A 15,319-nucleotide genomic window follows, 5' to 3' on the forward strand; every position below is an offset into this window, starting at 1 on the left:
ACCAATTGCTTATATCTTTGCCTAACTCAGCCTACTAGGAAAAAAACTACTAGGAATAAATCTACTTGAACTCTAAATAGATTCCAATGTAATATTTTGTCTTTGTTGGCTGGGGAAAACATTCAGTGGTAGCATTCTATACTCCACAAGTCGCCCAGAGACCTTCATGATGTGCTCAAGTGCATTATTCATCCCAATGTCTGATTCTTATTGACAGTGACGTTTCCATCCATGAATTCTTGGTATATCTCTAGATCTGTGGTCTGCAGGGCCTTCATGTCTGTGATTTAGAGGGAAATCAGGATGGCATACTTCTGCTTGTCATGCTTGTCTTCTTCGGATGAGGTAGACTCCGGTTCAACCCTGACAGTGACAGCCCTTCCTTCTGGTGTGTCATTCTGGTTCTTCTGAAATCAGAAGCCCACATAACATTCATAAATTACATTTATGAATGTTACATCATTATGGTGCACAGACTGCTGTGCCAAGGAGGCCAAAGTTCTGGCCAAGTGAAAATGTAGTTTTGAGGGTGAAAAACGCATGCAGTCAACTAAATGTAAATTATAATTTATTTAGGCATACTTAATTATATGATTAAGTTTAGTTCTGTAATTCCTAATATATCAGGGGGCGATCTTAAAAGCGCAGTAAAGTTAAACCAGAATATTATTGTTGCAAAAGACTAAAAAGAGATAAGAAAGAACAGATTATTATATATATAGATATTTTCCCCTTTATATAATTACCTTCACTTTCAGGTTATCCAGGCCCAAGCACTCTGCTGCAGCTTGGAGTACAGCTGATCCTGAAATACAGGTGTAGCTGCTGTAAGAGGTTCCTGAAGGAGTCCATATAAGCCACTCCTGAGGATGCATCTTTGCAGCACAGGGCGAGGCGGTGTGCAACACAGGCAACTGGCACCAACCATGGGAAGGTGTCCTGTAGCAGCTTAGCTACCCCATTCACTCTCCCTGTTCAACAACAAAAACAGATGTTTTATATTAATGATTTAGTTTTTAAGCAGTAAATGTCAACCCTGTTTTGTTTGTTTTTTGGGGGGGGGTGGGGGGTAGTTCATACCAGTCATGACCGGTGCTCCATCTGTACCCAGGCCGTAGATCTTGTGGGTGGGAATATTCTTTTTGATCAGGACCTCCCTTATGGCGTGGACAATGGTGTCAGCTCTGCCGTCACTGAGTATCACCAGGTCCAAAAACTGGCTGTAAAGCAGCCCCTCCTTATCCATGTATCTGAACAGAGAGAATATATTAAACACAAGATCATGTATTCAAAATTATTTTAGGTATTAGATAATTGTTGCCATTCTCTGAATAAAAATGTACCTGATGTGTATATCAAGCTGTTTCTTAACAGACACATCTGTGGTCTCATCCACCAGACCAATTGCCACAGATTTACAGATGTCTTGGAGGATTGGCTCCTCAACAACAGTGTCCAGGATCTCCAGCATCTCATCCACAATTCGGTGGGATGTATAATTGGTTCTCTTCCCAATCTTAAAGAGACCAAATGAGCTTAGATTAAATAGTACAAACTTGGTCATGATGTTGATTAAAGCAAGGCAATCATCAACTTTTACCTTAACTTTTCAAAATACTAGCAGCCAAGAAGTTCAGCAAGCTCCAGGAGGTCAGCATAATTAGTATGATGAGCCTGTTCTTTTCTTGTGAGGTGGTAGAGGCATTTGAAGCCACCAATCACAGCCTCATGTCCCAGGATGATAACAGGATAAAATGCAACAAGCACTGAGGATCCTGTTCAGAGGTTAAAAAAGGGTGAAGTAAATGAAAAACAAATTGAATGTGGGATGATTTTTCTTTTCTTTCAAAATAAGCTTAGTGAATTTTACCTTGAATCAGTGAGGCTTGTGCCTTCACACTGTCTTTATGGTGTTGAGTATAGCATGCGTTTCTAAATAATCCCTTCGGAATATCTGGCACACACACTCAATAAATGGCCATGTGGACAGCCCTTGTTTAGGTGCTCGTTTGTGTTGACGGCACAAGCGGCAGAACATTCCTATGGGGACAAGATTATTTTTGTGTTATTCACAAAAAAAAACTTTGTTTTGACCAAACAATATCACTAATCCTGAGTGATGAACATGATTCTTAAAAATCTGAGAGATTAACAATAAACTGCTCCATATGTTATGGGGTATTCACCATGGTCAGGAGTATAATAAAGCCAAGGCTTGAATCTTGGCTCCTCCATCCACCCCGGATCAAAACCAGACAGCCTGTGTTTTGTTCCTCCTCATGGTACACCAGCTATAGCAGCAGCAGCAATAACACTGCTCCTCTTCTCCTCCTCCCTGCTCCTGTCCTGCATCTCCTTCACTTCCTCTGCTCTGGCCTCTACTCACTCCTGGGCTTCCCTGGTCCACCCCCTGTCCTGTCTTGAAGGAGATGGAGTCAAATTTAGCAACCTGTAAAACGGAGCTCTTCAACAGGGGGTCCACGAAATTGTTGCTTGATTCAAACAATTAAAAAAAATATATATATATATATATTTATATATTTTTACATTTTTATTTAAAAAGTCAATTTGTCTGAGGTGGTGCCATGTTTTTGCACTTGTTTTTCATGTGTCTATGAGGTTGATAGAACTTCATTAAGCCCCCCGGTGGTGGTTTTATGGTGTTTTATGTCTTCTCTGACTATTTGGAGTTTCTTCCTGGAGGCTGAAACCTTGATGGTCAAACATGCCAATGTGACATAGTCACATTGGCATGACATAGTAAAAACATGGTAAAAACATACCCTCCCCCTCATTATCATAACACAACGAGGGACTAGGACAGGTGGGTGGTGCTAAGGTGGTGGAGGAGGTGCTAAGGTGAGAACCAGGTATACTTAATGAACTGGAGGCGTGTCCACATAAAAACATAATTTTAACAATTTCTGTACACTTTTTTGAAAAAAATCTTCCTCCTAGTATAACCATAATACCTGATGATTATGTTTTAGGGGGGGGGGGAATCACGGCACCCCGTCTTTAAATATTTTTAAAACATTTTCCAAATGTAAGTTTAAAATAAATCATGATTATGTCAATTTTTAATAGTTTGGGGGTCCCTGGCCTGAAAACATTGAAGACCCCTGCTGTAAAACCTACTACAAAGGTTCAAATCAACTTTAAAAATCCCAACTCACCTCTTCCTCATCATCATGCTTTCTTTTCTTGATCAGCCAGTCTTTTAAACTTTTCATCTGAAAATTAAAACGTAATTTGACAAACAAGCTATTAGTTTGTGTGAGCCTCACCATTTACATCCAATGCTGTAAGCTAGCGGCTAGCTAATGCTCATTCATTAGTCCAATTATTGACTATGTAATTAAATTGCATTAGGCTACCACACTATTGTATTATTGATTGATTGATTTTTTTATTAGGCAAAAAGAATGTAAAACATCACAATTACATTAATAATACTTTTGACTAAAAGGTCTGACAAAAAAGTCCTTGCGGACTTGTTTCCGTTGGGGTCCTTGGTATTCATTTCAGAGACATATATAGTGTCGCAACCAAACAGTTCAAATATCAACATAAAAATACAGAGAAGAATAACACTATGTAAAAAAAAAAACTAAAAAGCAAAAAGCATGAAAAAAAAAAAGGGGGGGTCGACTGTCTGCCGGGAAACTGTCTGGAGACAGATGGTCTCCATAGGCAGAATCCTACCTTGGGTCATCAGGATCTCTGTGCCAAGTACGCCCAGCCCCCATCGGGCCAGCTCAGTCAGAGCCTCAGGGTTGCTGTTTCTGTTCGGTGTGTTGGTCGGCGCTCACATTTATGTGGATGGTGAGGTCCTTCTCCATCTTGACAGGCAGGTAGAGTATGGAGCTCCAAGGAACCAGCCTACTGTGGGTGCTCTTGTTATTTGGGGCGCCAAAAGATGCTCTGGGATGTTGGCATTAAAATCTAGATCATTGAGGTATAACTGCTGAATAGGGACCGTGTCAGGATATGGTGCTGCGATCCAATCTGGAATCCCGTAGCGCGGCACATTTGTGAGGAAGTAATCAAAGAGTTCCCCTATCGCCATCAAAGGGTTAAGCGTAAGAAAATCCTGGATATTGTAACGTTTCATACAGTTCGGATTACGTGCGATAGCATACCTAAATAACCCCGCAGGATTCAGGTGTAGTACAGAGAAGACATCAATGACCTTGACTACTATTGGATTCCCCACATTCATGCTGAAAAAAATAAATAAGCCGTGAACGTGAAGTGAGTTCTCATTGTATTATCTGTTAATTTGCATAGATGTAATGACATTTCAATGACAAAATAACTTACATTTTCGCTTTGTTGTCGTCGTCTCGTTTTATATTACGGTCTTTAGCCTTCTTGCTCCTTCAGCCAAATTAGTGTAATTTATCTCAGCTGTGTGGATTCTCCCGTAAAGTCTCTTTGAGTGATTGACAGGTGATGGATCACGGTGTGCGCACCGCCTCCAGTCAAATCAACGTAACGTCACCGGATTCTCTCTGGTGTTTCGCCCAGGTGGGCTTGGTAAGCATAGGTTTGTGTGAGTGAAACCTCGACGAAACACCAAAGAAGAAGGGAGGTAGTCCCTCCCTTTGATTTATACTTCATTCTACAAGGTATCCACACATTGAACTGCGACGCGATGATAGCTTGTCGATCCTTTTATTTTTGGGACGCGATCGATGAAGCAGTCTATTGAGTGAAATCACAGCCACAGGACACTTCCCTCGTTGGCAAATGAAATTCCTAATCCCAATCAGCGTTGGTTTGCTTCATTGTTGACATTTACCGGGTGCTTGTATTTTATTTGGTTTTATTTATTACCAAAACCAATTTACAGTTGATTTGGAATCTGTTCCTGTGTGCTCAGATATAGTAAGAAAAATAATGCTTAAAGCACTCCTCACATTCACGGCTTGTGGTGAGATCAGTGGCAGAGGAGCCGGCCCCCCCTCTCCCTCCCTCCCTCCCTCCATCTCTCTCCCTCTCCCTCTCTGTTTAGGATATGGAGCGTCCATAGCGTAAATTGCTGTTTTAGTTTATGAAGACATATGATATGATGATTTTTTTATTTACAGAAAAAATCATACTGTGGCGGTCAAATTTAAAGCGTGGCGGCCCGCCACTGCTTTAAAGGGGTAGTTCACCCCCAAAATAACTTTTTTTCTATTGATTACTGACCATCTGGAGCCTTGAATTCATAGATATTTTTTTGTTTTTGTCACATTCCTAAGCCAATAATTTGATTATAATAAATGTGTCCCCATTGATTCCGGTAGGAGACACAAATGCATTTGTGTCTCCTACCGGAATCAATGGGGCTAAATTTATTATAATCAAATAATAAAGGAAGGAATGCGACAAAAACAAAAAAATATCCATGAATTCAAGGCTCCATGGGGTGAGTAATCAATAGAAAAAAAGTTATTTGGGGGGTGAACTACCCCTTTAATGCATATAAGGGAAACACTGGCTGCGACTCATGTTGGAAGCATTGTCTGTCACTAATGCAGCGTCCTTATCAACAAGCCCTCATTCAGCCATCACGTCCTGTAGTAAATCCGCAACATTTTTCCCGGAGTGGCTTTCAAAAAAGGCTCTGGTCTGCTGGACATGTGAAATAATTTCCCATTCTGGAGAAATGTGGTGGCATGTGACAGTTACATATGATTCGGTTGCTCGCGATGTCCAGGCATCACATGTAATGTCAACTCAGGTTGCAGAAGAGTTTGCGTCTGTGACTTTTTTTTCTGCATATAAATTGGGAACTGCAGTTTCTATAATCCAACGATGAGTTGGTATTTGGTAGTGTGGCTCACGCTCATTTAGTAGCTGCCTGAAGCCTGCGTTCTCAACAGCACTGTATGGGCTAGGTCTTTACATATAAAACTTAATAGTGTTGCGTGATCTTCTGAGACCGTTGGGATGTTGTGGGGAATTTTGCCTTGAAAGCTTCATTCAGGGTTAGTTGAGTCAGACACACATGGGCCCGGTGTTGCACTGCTCGTAGCTACCTGCCTGCGGTTCTTCAAAAAGAACAGTGTTTGCAGGTGATCACGGAGGTTAGTCGTGTTGCTGCAATAATTGCTTTTTTTATTGCACAGCTTGCATACTGTTTGACTGTCCAAATCCCGACAATACTTCCATATAGACGGTGGATAAACTTGCTCCGACTCCTCCTCCATGTTGCTGCTGGTATTGTGTTGTGTTGTTAATTGATCTGACTCTGACATGCGCTGTAGGATCATGTTGTGTGGACTGGTCATTGATGCCACCTTGTGGCTATGTGTCTATTTGTCAAAACTGCGTCACCCACATAATTCATGCCGTATCGATATAGCAGCCTCTGTATCGATACACATATCTTCGGGAGTATATATCGATGTATTGCCGTATCGATTAATTGAATACACCCCTAACCTGCAAGAGGGTGGCAGGTCATCTGTTGGCATGGTGTCCAGGACCTGGACATCCTCAGCTTCAGTTGTGCGCATGATGAAACTTGAAAGTAGCCAGACCATGTCTTGTGCATAGGAGGGTTTGATTTCGTCATGGCTTGTCCCAGGTTCAAAGTCGGCACATGTAAACATAGACTCAAGCTGCCAATTGCATCTACAGAAAAGTACATTTTCAAAATATTGCTGCATTAGAATTCGGACTCCATCAAAACAGATTAAAACTTCTTTCCCATTTCAAAGTGATGAGGTGTCAAAGTTTGGAATACGAAACCTAATGACCTGATAATGTTGGCGGCCATCTTTAATTGTCATTTTACGACCGGATCCTATGGGAAAAGTCCTTGGATCGGGCAAAATTTTACATCGGCATACTTAAGATTCCATATGTACATTTTCACACTTTCTGGTGGAAGTGAACAACTGAGCCTATTTTTGTTACACATCTCCCTCACTATAGTGTCTGTTTTTCCCCACTATAGTGTCTGTTATTGTTGGAGTTGATTTAGTACATCCTGAATTAATGTGAATTAAATTCCTTTATTCCAGACCAGTCTATGGTTTCCAGACTGCAGATGAAGGTGAACTCTCCAGACACAGCCAGGACTGCTTCTACTAAACGGAAGCAACCTGGAGACAACCAGGACCTCGGTTAGTTTCATGCTCTCTCTGTGTCTTTGCTTTATTCTGTTGTCCCTCATCTTTACTTCTAATGTAAATCTGGAGAACACTATTGGTGATTATGTTGTCTCTCCTGAAAAAGTCAAAACCGTGTGTCAAGGATGCAGAGACATTGCCATATTTCAAAGTAAAACTGACTTTTGTTTTAATGAAGGCTCTGAACTTAAATTAATGTATAAAGCTGTTTTTTTTTTGTTTTTTTTATCTCAGATACCTCTCCTGCCCCGTCCTCAGTTAAAACAAGGCGGTTCTGCTGTGACCAGTGTGGACAACGCTTCACTTCATATTATTATCTCAAAGTACACCAGCAAATTCACACAGATCAGAAACCTTACTGTTGTGAACAATGCGGCAAAACCTTCACTATAAAATCCAGCTTGTTAGCACATGAGAGAATTCACGCTGGAGTGAAGCCATTCAGCTGTGAATTATGTGAGAAGTGTTTTACTCAGTCTGGAGGCTTGAAAAAACATATGCTTACCCATACTGGAGAGAAGCCTTACTGCTGTGACCAGTGTGGTAAAAGATTTGGTGAAAAGGGTAGTTTAAGATTACACCAGAGAATTCACAGTGGAGAGAGGCCTTACTACTGTGACCAATGTGGGATGAGGTTCCCTAGACGGCATCATCTCACACAACACCAGCGAATGCACACCGGAGAGAAACCTTACGGCTGTGACCAATGTGGTGAAAGGTTTACACAAAAGTCTACTCTCACGACACACCAGAGAATGCACACTGGAGAAAAGCCCTTCTGTTGTGACCAATGTGGTAAAAGCTTCAGACAACGCACTCACCTAGCGACACATAAGAAAATTCACACTGGAGACAAACGTTACAGCTGTGACCAATGTGGAAAAAAGTTCAATGACCTGCGTTGTTTCCAAATACACCAGAGAACTCACACTGGAGAGAAGCCTTACTGCTGTGTCACGTGTTGGAAAATGTTCAGTACACAGTCTTATCTCATAATACACCAGAGATTTCACACTGGAGAGAAGCCTTACTGCTGTGACCAGTGTGGGAAAAGCTACCATACAAAGCCTGGGCTTAAAATTCACAGAAGAAGTCACACAGGCGAGAAGCCTTACTGCTGTGACCTTTGTGGGGCAAGGTTCAGTGTAATGTGTGCTCTTAAATCACACAAAACAACTCACAGTTCAGAGAAGCCTTACTCATGTCACCTGTGTGAGAAAAAGTTTGCTCAAAAGTCTCATCTACAATCACACCAGAAATATCACACTGGAGAGAGGCCTCACGTCTGTGACCAGTGTGGGAAAAGGTTCACTCTGAAGGCGGATCTCAAGAAACACCACAGAGTTCACACTGGAGAGAAGCCTTACTGCTGTGAGCAGTGTGGGCAAAGGTCTGCTACACTGTCTTCTCACAAAATGCACCAGAGAATTCACACTGGAGAGAAACCTTACCACTGTGACCAGTGTGGTAAAATGTTCCGCAGATCGGCTCACCTCAAACTACACGAGGTAACTCACACTAGAGTGAGGTCCTTCAGCTGTAACCAGTGTGAAAAAACCTTCGCTCAAAAGTCTAGCCTCAACCAACACAAGAGAATTCACACCAGAGAGATGCCTTACTGCTGTGACCAGTGTGGGGACAAGTTCAATAGATTGGATAATTTCAAGAAACACCAGAGAAGTCACACTGGAGAGAAACCTTGTGACCCACCCAGTACCATCTCTATTAAACAGGAGGAACCTGAAGACCTCCAGGACCTCAGTAAGTTTCATGGGCCCACATTTATAAACCTTGCACAGACTAAAAAAGAGGTGATCTAACTGCAATCTATTGTCAGTTTGACGTGCGCGTGCTGTACCCAACGCTCAAAAGCTCACGTAAGGTCTCTAGGTTGTGTTCTCGTAAATCGTTGTCATCGTAGACATGCAGTGCAGCATTGCCTGACAATCTGACAGGAATGTAAACATACCGGTATGCAGCAGCCACGTATTTTTAAATTAAAATGATGTTACAGAACACAGAGTTTCTGCAGGAGTCTGAAAGTCTTACAAAAAAAGTATTAAAGTAATATTCATATTCATATTAAAAAAAGGCCTCATAAATTACTTAAAGATTTCTCTTTAATTCGTAATTAGGTCTTAATAATGACATAAAATGCTTCCTATTACTCATGCAAAATTTCCAAATCAGTAAGCCTCTGCAACACAATAGCGTCAGTCAGTGTTGCCAGATTTTGCAAGAGAAAAAAGCAACCAGGTCTATGATAACAAGCCCCAAATAAGTAGACTGAAAGAACGAACCCAATCGATGGTCTTGAAGGGCGGATCCAAACCCAGCCGCCCGGATTTGTGCGGCACTTCCTATTGCTTCACCAATCTATGTCCCCGCCTCCCCTCCCCCCTCCCCCCCCGGCCTGTGCACGGAGCACGCTGACGTCACCAAATTTAGAGCGACGCCCCTCTGCAGTGATGAGCTGTGGATTTTTGAACTAGGGGGGCTATATTTTCTGACGTCACGTGCACGCATGTGCACATAGCCAATCAGCTCATTCAACATGTGATTTTTAATGTAATTATATCTTATTATTTAGTTGCATTGTTAATTTGTTGTTTTTATTTTTGTTTCAATTAATTAATTATTTTATTCCTTTTAGTTTTATATAAAAGCCCTTTACATAGACTCACCCACACGTAAGTACTTAAAATAATCAGACAACTTGTCTTTGTCTTGTCTCAGAGAACTGGGTCCTCTGCTCTGCTAAGCGATCCCCTTCACACTCTGCAGTGCAGAGACTGTTGTCTCTCATTGTGAGAGGAATGTACACATTCAATTCAAGTCCATGGCTTTTCTCGAGTAGCCTAATGCTATGCAAAGCAGCCAGGTAGACGCTATTGAGAACGGCTTGCCGCTGACGGCGCGAACCTTGAGAGGCTATTGTTTAAACTTTAAGGTGTTAAAGACCGCAGCTGACGGTGCGTGATCGCGCGTGCATGTGGAGCTCCCAGCCCCCATAGCGCCAGAACTAAGGGGTCGCCGACCCCCATAGCACCCCCTACAGCCCCTCTGCACTCTGATTGGTTAAGAGATAACAAGGTCCTAAGACCATCGTTCCTGCATGGTTCGCCCAGGCTTTTTTTCTGTTTCTTCGGTTTTTACGAGGCTACCAAATAAGTGACTATTACATTTTGAATTAAAAAAAATTTAGTAACAAATCTGGTACGGGGGTCCCCTGGTACAAAATATTTTTAGATGGCGGTCCGTGGACAAATACATATTAATTTGGGGGTCCTTGCATGAAAATGTTTGACAACCACTGGTTTAAACAACATTTAGGAAGCAAGGCCAAATAAGCAACTACACTTTAGAACCAAGAAAAACGCAGCTACCAATATTTACAAGCAACTTAACAGAAAAACAAGCCCAAAGTCGCTTACAATAAGCAGACCTGGCAACACTGGTGTTAGCCTGTCCTCAGATTGCTGATAGTCATGGTAATCAATTAACTACTATAAATGAATCTGTTCAGGTGATGAATAGACTGGTGGTTTCCTAGCATTCCTGGCACTCAACTCTTTCATGAAAAAATGTAATCGGTCCCCAATATAATGTTATTTCTTCTCACGCTCTCTTTGATCTCCAAGGGAGATGTTCAAATGATCTGGAAATTTGCCAAATTTGAAAAGTAAACGAAAACTATGTACAAATGTCACGTCAATGATCCATCATCTAAATTTCTAATTCAAAGAACAATATAATATATCCCATAGAACAGGTGTGTGATTGTGAGTGAGAGAGAGTGGAGAGCAGAGGATGAGAGATTGTAAAGATTAAACATCTAGCATACTGTACGTTCTATGCCCTATACAGACACAAATAATGCAAAGATACAAAGTTCATAATAATATGAAAAAGAACAACACTATGTGAAAGGGGGAAGAATAATAGAGACGGAACAGAGAGATTTGTTGGAGAAGAGTAAAGAAAAGTAGATATGTATGCACCAGTATTTATTGCACTGGTATTTTTTTTACAAAGCGGGATTCCCTTCAAATTAGTTATTTATACGTTTTAAGTCAGATTTATGTTTGTGTCTCACCGAATATAACGATCAACAATGTGTTTTATACAAGGAAGTATAAATGCACATAGCCAGCGGAGAGGGAAGGGGGGGCTCGCGTCCTTTCTTAAAAACATGCTTCAAAGACGCAGAATACGGACCGCTCAGTACCTCTGCTCATAACTAAGTGGTCTAAAATGATGGTTTTCATGGTTTGTTTTTGCCTCTCTCCCTCTCGCTTTACAGAAAAGCAAGGTCCGGAGCGAAAGCGCATTAAAAAGGAGCCTACCAACACCCGGAAGGGTGTGGGGATCCGGGCCGGGTATTACCCTCTCTCCGAGCGGCAGCAGGTGGCTTTGCTCATGAAAACGACAGCTGAGGAGTCCGTCAACAGTCCAGGTAGATGCTTGTAAAGGTGAATCTCCACCAAACAGACTACTTCAGACTACCCCAAACAACTTCAGACTGCAACAGACTGGTATTCGGTTGGCAAAAGTTGGCATTTAAGTCTGTCAGCCGACTGGCCATTCATGTGCTAATTCATTTATAACTTTCAGGCCAATCTGGGAAATAAAAAGGAAAAACAGTGCCCTCTGCTGTTTTTGACTATTAGCCTGCCAGCGTTGCCAGGTCTGCTTATTATAAGCGACTTTGGGCTTGTTTCCCTGCAAAGTCACTTGTACATAGGGATGTTCCCAGCGTTTTTTCTTCACTGACGTGCAGTGGTGTAAAAGTAACTAGTACATTTACTCAAGTACTGTACTTAAAGGGATACTTCACTTTCGGGCCGGGGACACATTTAAAAAAAATATTAAAAATAAATGAAAAAAGTTATGGAAAATTCATGGCCCCCTCACACATTAGTAGGACACTGCGTGTCGTGAGGGGGCCATGAATTTTCCATAACTTTTTTCATTTATTTTTAATATTTTTTTTAAATGTGTCCCCGGCCCGAAAGTGAAGTATCCCTTTAACCCTCGTAGGGTCTTCGTGTTTTAGTCACACCCAGGGCCTTCGGGTCACTTTGACCCGAAGGCCCTGTGTGAAAATTTTAATTTTCATGAGAATGAAAATTTTCATTTTCATATCACATGTTTAGTACAGTAAATAAGGCAAATAGAAGAAGTTTCATAGAGAACAAATTTTTTTTACATACGTTTAATTCATGTTGAAAATGTTAAACCGGGTCAAAAGGACCCGAGGACCCTACGAGGGTTAAGTACAATTTTGAGGTACTTTTACTTTACTGGAGTATTTCCAATTGTCTATACTTTTACTCCACAACAATTATTTGAAATGTTTAGTTACTAGTTACTTTGCAGATATAAATCATTATGAAACATACATTAACCACTTTAGCCCTATTTTATACCTATAAGCTATTTGAAAATAGCAGATCTACAAGCTCACAACGTGTTGCGATGCACGCGTTCTGAGCTTGTAGATCTGCTATTTTCAAACATTTTAGTACTTTTACTTTTGGTACTTTAAGTACATTTTTATACCAATACTTTAGTACTTTTACTCAAGTAAATGTTGAATTCTGGACTTTTACTTGTAACAGACTCAGAGCACATCTATTGCATTCAAGCCTGGAATTTCGTAATTTTAGGGGCAAGGCCACTTGGCCTTTGGTGTTGTAATTTTTTGGAGGGCACAAAGGCCAAATGCCAGGGCAGGAAGGCCATCCAAAAAAATTATAAAGATTTTTAAGTCCAAAAATTATTTTTAAGTCCACGGAACTAATGCATTTAACTTGAAGGTTAAGGATGATTGTATTTTAATATATTATAAGAATAGTATAACTATCTGTGAAATATAACCCATTTATTTCACAAAATAATGTGTTGGCTAATGACCAATATTTAGTTATATAGGTCTCAATATGTCACATTCAGCCCTGGACTTCACTGACTGAAGTAGGGGTCACATTAATCACATTAGATTCACAGAATGTATTTTACCCACAAGTTATTTTCATTCAAATGAAATGTGATTGAACTTGCACTAATAATGACTTTGGTTGATTTTTCACTCTTTAAAATATAGTATTTCTTACACACTCCGCACAGCAGCAGCAGGTGAAAGCAATTCACTTAAACGAGGGTTGTGTAGCACACCAAAAAACGGACTAAAACTGTCACATTCTAGCTGCTGAAATAAACTTCCCATTTAGATCATTGTTGACAAACGAACAGGGGACTGGTGTCTAAAAAAAAAACTTATTGACAGGAAAATCGCGCAGAGGAAAAACTGTGAAATCAGTTGCTGGGCGCAGCTAGGGCACCTAGGCCACTGTGGCCGTGAAGGCATGTCATTATTCGAGGGGCACACGGCCAATGAGAGGGGCAAAGACGGCCATGGCCATCGTGGCCACCGTGAAATTCCTGCCCTGATTGCATTGATACTTTTACTCAAGTAAAACATTTGAGTGCTTTTTCCACCACTGCTGACGTGTACACAACATTTTTGAAAACGGTTATTAGAATAATCAAAATTAAATACATTAATTAATTTATTGAAATTAACACCCAGAAAATAGCCAAAACTGAGCACATTTCGATCTATAAGGCCAAATCTAATTTGAAAAAAATATATTAAGAGTATATGAAAGCCAATTAAAATGTTTATACTATTGGAATCTTACACACCTGCTCCCAATAAATTACATCACCACAGCGCAAAAGTAGGTAAAATCAATCAATCTCTCTCTCTGGGAGCGACAACGAGAAACAGTGAATGTAGGTTTTCATAGACATGGTCGCTTGTTTCTCTCACATAATCTGGCAACACCGAGAGCTCTCTTGTCACTTCTTCTCTGCAACATGGCTACTCCCAGTCGGGCCCCAATCGGCCAAAGGACTGAACATGTTCGGTCGGCCGAAAAGGTCCCGACGGACCACCCGACGGACCCCTAACCGACTGGACGACTATATACGACGCTTCCCGACGCCAAGTCGGCCCAAAGTCGGTCTGGTGTGGAGCCACTTTAATGGAGGCCACGTCTCCATTGTATATCCATTGTCTTGTATAGTGTTATTTATTGATAATGTATTGTGTAGCTGCTATTCTCTATTTGATTGTGGTATTTGTATTCTCACGTATGTCATCACGTCTGGATTCAGCGATGTTTTAAAAAAACGTTTAAATGGTCTATATCTCCACAATTCATTACCTTAAATGGTCTACCTCCACAATTCATTACCACATACATTGATTTATTTTGAAGACCTGTTTGTTTAAAAACATTACAGTGTCTTTAACCATTACAGTGTCTTTAACGTCTGACCCTGGTGTTAGTTTCATGCATGTTAACATGTCCTGTCTTTGCCATTACATTTGTTCAACTCTCTCACAGGCTCCAATAAGCAGCTTGTCATCGGATGTGTGATGTCCAACTACCAGGATCCTCTGGACATCAAGGAGGAAGAACCTGTGTGAACTTTCTGCTTACATTGACCATAGTTTGAAGTTTCATTCAGAGCTGAGTTTGGAGTTTGAGCATTAACCTGTAGTTGAGTTGTTAAAAAAGCTGATTCATAAAAATGCCTGGTTCTTCATAAATAATAATTTGATATTGAAAAAACGTATTAATTGTGAATCATGTAATCTTTTTACGTTTCCTCTTATGTCTTATTATTTCCTATCATGAAAGATGTGTTTAAATTAAGTTCGTAAAACATTCGGTGCTTATTCGGCACGTAATGACATTTCATTTCAATTATATTACAGTTGTATCAGTTTTGGGTTATACTGCAGTGGACAGACTTACATGTTTTTCATGTTAAAATAAAGTGAAAACATTGGACCAAGGTAACTGCAACTGGCATTGCAACATTCATCTATTCTCTCTCTGTGGCAAAGACTGAGGTGTTCATCCGTGAGCAACTCCTCCTATTGAAGCAAGAACTTCCTGCTAATTGTCTCCGCCAGGCCGAAAGGCATGGCGAGAGTATGTTTTGCACCCCGTCCGTCCGTCCGTGTGTGTGTGTGTGTGTGCGTGTGTGTCCGTCCGTCCGTCCGTCCGTCCGTCCGTCCGTGTGTGTGTCCGTCTGTGAACAGCTAATCTCCCGCACCGTTGGCTTGATCGCAGTGAAACTGTGCACACACACTCCCTGGATGCCAATTCAGAACC

At 41.0% G+C, this 15,319-nt stretch overlaps 1 protein-coding gene across 1 annotated transcript in view; it reads left to right on the forward strand.

The window, feature by feature from the left end:
* LOC308101207 (uncharacterized protein) overlaps window positions 1–15,029 on the forward strand; it is a 27,957-nt gene extending 12,928 nt beyond the window's left edge. The window contains exons 2-5 of the mRNA XM_080450591.1: window positions 7,020–7,121; window positions 7,362–8,888; window positions 11,431–11,583; window positions 14,543–15,029. Of these exons, the coding sequence (XP_080306717.1) occupies window positions 7,020–7,121; window positions 7,362–8,888; window positions 11,431–11,583; window positions 14,543–14,625 (1,865 nt within the window). The 3' untranslated portion in view covers window positions 14,626–15,029. The remainder of the gene's footprint in view (window positions 1–7,019; window positions 7,122–7,361; window positions 8,889–11,430; window positions 11,584–14,542) is intronic.
* The last annotated feature ends 290 nt before the right edge of the window (window positions 15,030–15,319 follow it).

The sequence above is a fragment of the Gymnoscopelus braueri genome, assembly GCF_963280865.1.
Source record: "Gymnoscopelus braueri genome assembly, chromosome: 15".
Taxonomy (NCBI): domain Eukaryota; kingdom Metazoa; phylum Chordata; class Actinopteri; order Myctophiformes; family Myctophidae; genus Gymnoscopelus; species Gymnoscopelus braueri.